The 7,300-nt window shown below is 36.7% G+C and overlaps 1 protein-coding gene across 5 annotated transcripts; it reads right to left on the reverse strand.

Moving 5' to 3' along the window:
• Positions 1-4,811: 4,811 nt before the first annotated feature.
• LOC119786649 lies at positions 4,812-7,035 on the reverse strand. 5 transcript variants are annotated; one of them, XR_005281214.1, is made up of 5 exons: positions 6,793-7,035; positions 6,200-6,345; positions 6,014-6,117; positions 5,839-5,892; positions 4,812-5,472 (listed from the first exon to the last, which is right to left on the reverse strand). XR_005281214.1 is itself a non-coding variant. In XM_038290146.1 (4 exons), the coding sequence occupies exons 1-4, from the start codon at positions 6,447-6,449 to the stop codon at positions 5,218-5,220; spliced, it is 663 nt and encodes a 220-aa protein (XP_038146074.1). In that variant the 5' UTR covers positions 6,450-7,031; the 3' UTR covers positions 4,812-5,217. The 5 variants fall into 5 exon arrangements, 1 of the variants encoding a protein (XP_038146074.1); XR_005281213.1 differs by having other exon boundaries at positions 6,805-7,034; XR_005281216.1 differs by having other exon boundaries at positions 6,200-6,364; positions 6,918-7,025.
• Between the last annotated feature and the right edge of the window lie 265 nt (positions 7,036-7,300).

Here is a 7,300-nt window from a genome sequence, read left to right on the forward strand (position 1 = left end):
TCCAATTTAGCAGTCTTTTCTGTTGTAGAAGAGGGGCTTTTTTTTTCTTGTTCATGTCAATATGTACAGAAAAACAGGTGTGGGTGGACAAGGAAAGTGTAAAACTCATCAAATAATACAGCACTCTTTGGGGTTCTGCCTCTCTGATTGTTCAGGTAACAGGGCCTATGAAGGCTGTGTACTTAAAAAAAAAAACCCCACTAAAGACAAGGATTAATATTTATTTTTATTTTTATAAAACGGTATACTTTGTTAAATAATTTCCTCAGCACTCTTGAAAGCAAAGGAGACCTAGCGCTCAATAGATTACAGGTGCTGGTCATAAAATTAGAATATCATGAAAAAGTAGATTGATTTCAGTAATTCCATTTAAAAAGTGAAACTTGTATATTATATTCATACATTAGATACAAACTCATATATTTCAGATGTTTATTTTGTTTAATTTTGATGATTACAAATGACAACAAATGAAAATCTCAAATTCATCATATCAGAAAATTAGAATATTGTGAAAAGGTTCAAAATTGATGGCCCCTGGTGCCACACTCTAATCAGCTAATTAACTCAAACCACCTGCAAAAGCCTTTAAATGGTCTTTCAGTCTAGTTCTATAGGCTACACAATCATGGGGAAGACTGCTGACTTGACAGTTGTCCAAAAGACGACCATCGACACCTTGCACAAGGAGGGCAAGACACAAAAGGTCATCGCTAAAGAGGCTGGCTGTTCACAGAGCTCAGTGTCCAAGCACATTAATAGAGAGGCGAAGGGAAGGAAAAGATGTGGTCGAAAAAAGTGTACAAGCAAGAGAGATAACCGCACCCTGGAGAGGATTGTGAAACAAAACCCATTCAAAAATGTGGGGGAGATTCACAAAGAGTGGACTGCAGCTGGAGTGAGTGCTTCAAGAACCACCACACACAGACGTATGAAAGACATGGGTTTCTGCTGTCGCATTCCTTGTGTCAAGCCACTCTTGAACCACAGACAGCGTCAGAAGCGTCTTGCCTGGGCTAAAGAGAAACAGGACTGGACTGCTGGTGAGTGGTCCAAAGTCATGTTCTCTGATGAAAGTAAATTTTGCATTTCCTTTGGAAATCAAGGTCCCAGAGTCTGGAGGAAAAGAAGAGAGGCACTTCATCCACGTTGCTTGAAGTCCAGTGTAAAGTTTCCACAGTCAGTGATGGTTTGGGGTGCCATGTCATCTGCTGGTGTTGGTCCATTGTGTTTTCTGAGGTCCAGGGTCAACGCAGCCACATACCAGGAAGTTTTAGAGCACTTCATGCTTCCTGCAGCTGACCAACTTTTTGGAGATGCAGATTTCATTTTCCAACAGGACTTGGCACCTGCACACAGTGCCAAAGCTACCAGTACCTGGTTGAAGGACCATGGTATCCCTGTTCTTAATTGGCCAGCAAACTCTCCTGACCTTAACCCCATAGAAAATCTATGGGGTATTGTGAAGAAGAAGATGCAATACACCAGACCCAACAATTCAGAAGAGCTAAAAGCCACTATTAGAGCAACCTGGGCTATCATAACACCTGAGCAGTGCCACAGACTGATCGACTCCATGCCACGCCGCATTGCTGCAGTAATACAGGCCAAAGGAGGCCCAACTAAATACTGAGTGCTGTACATGCTCATACTTTTCATGTTCATACTTTTCAGTTGGCCAACATTTCTATAAATCCTTTGTTTTTATTGGTCTTCAGTAATATTCTAATTTTCTGATATGATGAATTTGAGATTTTCATTTGTTGTCATTTGTAATCATCAAAATTAAACAAAATAAACATCTGAAATATATGAGTTTGTATGTAATGTATGAATATAATATACAAGTTTCACTTTTTAAATGGAATTACTGAAATCAATCTACTTTTTCATGATATTCTAATTTTATGACCAGCACCTGTATATCCCCAAGGCGTTGTCACCCCTGAGAAACTGAAAGTTTAAAAGAGTCTTATTTTTCATTCACCACAACAAGTTGGCAATTTAGCTCTGCAACGTGCCTTTTCACTTTCATTTTTGCTGAAATGATACTACCTAGAGCCTTTTCCTTTCACAGGAAAAGCAATATTTAGTGTCATCTATAGCTGTTTAAGAAAAACTATAAATTTTTGTGTCATTTGGCATATTGTGAATTGCAGACGGTGTTTGTATCCCTTAAATATTTTGATTTAATAATTTAACTTTTATTTATCTTACATTGGAGAAATTTACCCTTGCTTTTAACCCATCTACTTGGGGAGCAGTTGGCTGCCATTATGCGGGGCCCGGGGAGGAGTTTGGGGTTAAAGGTCCTGCTCAAAGACCCAGAGTGGCAGTCTATCAGAACCTCAGGATTCCAGGCTCTATGCCCTAACCACTAGGCTGCCACTTCCCTAAAATATGTATTAACTGCACATGATAAAGTAAAAAGGCTGATAATAGTTTATAATCAGAGGATCAATTATAAGCTTCTTTCTAATTTTAATTAAAACATACAGCATAAGCAGTGTACACATGTGAGTATTGCATGTTTAATGTATTGCAGTTATATTTCAGAACACACTGTAACAAACCTAAATCTAATCTAATCTATTTTATTATGTGAGTCAATAATATTTTCAGATAAATTAACTTACACACTTTTGCCCTTATTAAACTAATCAGATTTTTTTTTCTGATTAATACCTAATTAAATGTTTTTTTTTCTATTTTAAATGTAAAGAGTATAAGCTTAAATCAAGAAAAAAAATAACTAAAACGAACTTATATTTCAATTATGGTGGTTTGCTGTTCCTCTCTCAAATAACCCTGGAGAAACCCCCCATGCAACCCTACAAAGACGTATAGAAAACAGCGAATTGTATATTGAAACGGGAGGGAAATAAACATACACCTTAACCTGACAAATTCTCATGGAGTGGGAACTGTTACTTGCTAAAGTCTCATCACTTATTTTTTGTGTTTATTTAAACATGCTTATGGGTTCTTTGGGAATAAGCCTTTGTATTGTGCTGCTCAGAAGGTCATCTGCAAGAGCTGGTTTCTGCAGCTGCAAGACACAAAGATAAGACAGTTCACAGTCTGTTATGTAAACATTTCACTAGTGCTTGGGTATGGAAGACCTGTAATAAATCAAAAGGTCTGATCCAGATACTCTGTGTTGCCCAGCAGAGTGGTTTTCCTTAAAGGAGAAGTTCGGTTTTTTACACTTTAAGCCCATTTTCTGTAGTGTCCAGGATGAAATCGAATGATCGACACCAAAAGTTTGACAATTGCTCCTGTCTCTGCTTTTTGGCTCATTTAGAATCACCCCCTGGCTGCTTTAGAATGGCTTGCATAGAGCATGTCCGATAATGTCCTTAAAACAACCTTAAACGTTTTTTTTTTTAAATATGCTACTCACCGGGTCGTCAGCGCTGTTCAATGACGTTCCAAAAAAAGTTTCGTAAAGAAAAAACGTTCCTGTAGTGTTTTATTTAGCATTTTGTAAATCCCATTGAGTTCTGTAGGAATAGTCAATATTCCGCTGCCACCGGAAACGGAAATGGGGCCTGTTTACACAGTTGTAGTCTTTTTGCTTCACTCTGTGTACTCCGACGTCGAGGTGCTAACGTCTCTGTTAAACACTTTAAAAAACTCTGAAAATGGAATACGAAAGGTGGATTCTTGATTCTCGACGTCGGAGTACACAGAGTGAAGCGAAAAGACTACAACTGTGTAAACAGGCTCCATTTCCGTTTCCGGTGGCAGCGGAATATTGACTATTCCAACAGAACTCAATGGGATTTACAAAATGCTAAATAAAACACTACAGGAACGTTTTTTCTTTACGAAACTTTTTTTGGAACGTCATTGAACAGCGCTGACGACCCGGTGAGTAGCATATTTTAAAAAAAGAACGTTTAAGGTTGTTTTAAGGACATTATCGGACATGCTCTATGCAAGCCATTCTAAAGCAGCCAGGGGGTGATTCTAAATGAGCCAAAAAGCAGAGACAGGAGCAATTGTCAAACTTTTGGTGTCGATCATTCGATTTCATCCTGGACACTACAGAAAATGGGCTTAAAGTGTAAAAAACCGAACTTCTCCTTTAAATATTAGATAATCCTTTCTTTTGTACACAGTAATAAATCCACTCATCTTTTCAATGACATGCCCCAACATAAAAATACAGTAGGAATGATACAAATGCTCTCATTAATCAACTTTGAATTGCACAAAACATAAAATCCACCTATTTAAAGCAACACTGTAAGTTTTGACCCATCAATATATTTATATCAAATTATTCTTTTTCAGGTCAAGGTACAGGTCTATAGCAGTTGTGCTTTGTGCGGGTTGCCCTCAGAAAGTTAATGCAAAAATTATGTAACTTGAGAAGATCAGATCCCTCGCTGAATGATTCATTCAGCCCACAGTAACACTTTATGGCAGTTATGGAGCTCCCCTAAACATCAGGGCTAATTAAGCTACAAGTTCTTTTTAGGCATCAAAACAGGTATGATACTGAGCTAATCAGATAATATGGTTCTCTGATGTAGGATTTAAATATAGAGTTGTGAAAGGGGCTTTCAATTTACAAGTAACTCCATGACTTCCCAACCTGCTGGTCCAAACTGGTCGGCTTTAAAATGAGGGGGACGGTTTCATTTTGTGAACGAGCAGTGTCACCATTGGCCTTCAAGAATGCAAACATGGAGGTTACAGGTAAAACACACCCAGTGGCTCAAAGTTGAATAATTTTATTCTAAATATTATTCTAAGAAAACCTTTTTACTACAAGTATCATTAAAAAACAGGGAACTAAGGTTTTAAAACATTGTTTATTTGGTGCATTAATAATGTCAACAGGATTGTAGATACATATTCAGATACATATTTATAGCTTTTTTATTTTTATATAAAAAAATGATTATATCAACACTGTTATGTCATAATTATAACATCCACCGTTAGGAATGATATTCTTTGAGACTGTCAACCTAGGGTAGGCATTGTCAGTAGTCATTTAAAAGTTTTAGAAAACATAAAAATTACCACATCTAGATTTAAGGCAAAAGTGTAACCTACTGGATTTTTGTTTTTTTTCTGCAATCTAAAACAGTTCAAAAAGTGTTAAAATAATGAGAAGAATTAAAAGAAAAAAAAATTTGAATTTGAATACAAATACAGGACGGAGAAATGAGACATCACGTGGCACTTAATGGCTTAGGCATATCATAATTCATCCCTCTGATTCCCATCAAGGCAGTTAATTATCTGGTCATTTTCCTTAAGAAGTACTTCAAGAGCCTCTATTTCTATATCGAGTTTAGAATTTTCTGTGGCGACATAAGTTTTTAGTTTGTCAAGTAACTCCTTTGTCTGCTTTATTTGTTCAGGAAATTCTTCCCTATACATCATTGGTTCCACAATGTTCATGTAGGAACGAATCCTGTCTGAAATGATGTCGACGAACGTCTTCCGGTCATTCTAAGGGAAAAAGATAAAACCTCTTTATTATATTAAAACATAGTTTTTCTTAAAGCCCTTATCATTATTAAAATCCTAATAGCTTCAGTTCCATCTCATCTAAAATGAACAAAGCCTGGAATCTTAAAGATTCTGCATCACAACAGGAAATCAGGTTAAAAGTTTCAAATTACTTTGAATTTGTGTTCCTAAAAACAAACCAAAAAACATTAGCAGTAAAGTTAAAAATCTTGTTTTATAAATGTTATTATATGGACTGAATGATACAATTTCATTTTTTCAAACTTGTTTCAGTTTAAATCGATTTTGATAAAAAAAGAGAAACTTACACAGAGCTGGCAACCAATGTAACGTCACTTTGTTTACCTTCAGTTTCTCATACCTTTCCTTTGCCAATTGATGGCTTTCCTTCACCTTTGTCTGAAAGTGAAATAATATTTGCATTTATTCTCCTTTACTTACATGAATACATATAACTGCTGTATCCACAATAATGTCAAAAGTCCTGAAAATGTATCCACCATTGTTACCATAATCTTACCAGCAAGTCTGTTTCAAACATGGCGCATCCGAAGCAGACCAGGCTGAGCAGAGTATAAATGAGAATGCCTTTTGAGGTTCTGACACTGGTAACTGCTGCCATTACTGAAAATATGTAAGTTTAGGTGAACATACCCATTTTAGCTGTAGACATTTGAAAATGAAATGGAAATAGTTAATTGCTTACCTGAAATGTAGAGAAGGTAGGAAAAGAACAAACCAGATGGGGAGAAACTTAACAGTGAGTTTTTTTGTTTGTACAGCGGATGTATCCTCCCCAAATGGGTTGTCTGAGATGTGTGGGTGGGTGTAACTGCCACTCTCTGTTCTCTGCTGGGAAACAATATGATGTCTGTAGAGTTCCATTTGAAAAGAAATGTTTTCTGCAGTTTCAGTTTTAAATTTAGATCAATGACCAGGCAAGTTACATGATACATACACTTAAATACTAAACAGCTATAAAAGCAATAACTTATCAGTTTTTTTTCTTTGATTTGAATGGCTTGAAATAGGTTTACATTTTCTCATGGCATCCCATAAATTGGCAAAAATCTAAACCAAGAGAAAATCTGCTGTTTCACAAGAAGTGAAGCCCAGTTGGAATAGATTAGCTTTGTCTATTACCCATTGGTTACGATAAAGTGGGCAGGCCTTCCGTAGGTCTGACAGCTGTTTTCTAATGATAAAAATAACATAACTGCTATAACTAAATAACTGCTAATTTTATGATCACCACAGTAACACTGATACACAATGTCCTTGGTTATGAAACTTGATTACAATTTAAATTACTTGAAGAAGGCAAAGTGGTTAGTGTCGTGGATGTCCTCCGAACGACATATTAATTTGTGCTAAGCCTCTCAAAAATTCGAAGTTCTTGAAAAAGCAGTTGAAAAATCACCAACAGTGGTCAAAAAGAAGCAGAGGCAGCTGGGTCACGGTCCAGTATGGTTTATTGCAATAATACAAGTCCACCACACATGAGAGGTTCACCGGTCAACATCTGACAAGATAGTGACATTGGTCTGCTTATATACATTCCCTGGGGCTTAGGGGCTCCTCCCCGAGCCCCTCCTATTTTTACGTCATTTTAGGTACTTTTTCCAAGGATATCTCTGTTATTTTTTACATACCGGTGGAAACCTTCCCAGGATGCGTATTTTTTTAAAACATGTAAAAATGGCTGTATTTTATTTACCTTATTCTGTTACCCTCTATTACCAATTCGACTCAGTACCATGGTGACACATGTCTTGATTACATTAACCCCTTGGTGATGCATATCTGA

This window comes from Cyprinodon tularosa, unplaced genomic scaffold, assembly GCF_016077235.1.
Source record: "Cyprinodon tularosa strain WSP-4 unplaced genomic scaffold, ASM1607723v1 ctg276, whole genome shotgun sequence".
NCBI lineage: Eukaryota > Metazoa > Chordata > Actinopteri > Cyprinodontiformes > Cyprinodontidae > Cyprinodon > Cyprinodon tularosa.

What these genes read in the sequence shown, in the direction of transcription:
- LOC119786649 (XM_038290146.1), bottom strand. Translation starts at nt 6,449, where the DNA reads ATGTATCATGTAACTTGCCTGGTCATTGATCTAAATTTAAAACTGAAA. An exon ending in CTACCTTCTCTACATTTCAG is followed by an intron (nt 6,118 to 6,199) that starts GTAAGCAATTAA and finishes ACATATTTTCAG; the next exon opens with TAATGGCAGCAGTTACCAGT. An exon ending in TGTTTGAAACAGACTTGCTG is followed by an intron (nt 5,893 to 6,013) that starts GTAAGATTATGG and finishes TTTCACTTTCAG; the next exon opens with ACAAAGGTGAAGGAAAGCCA.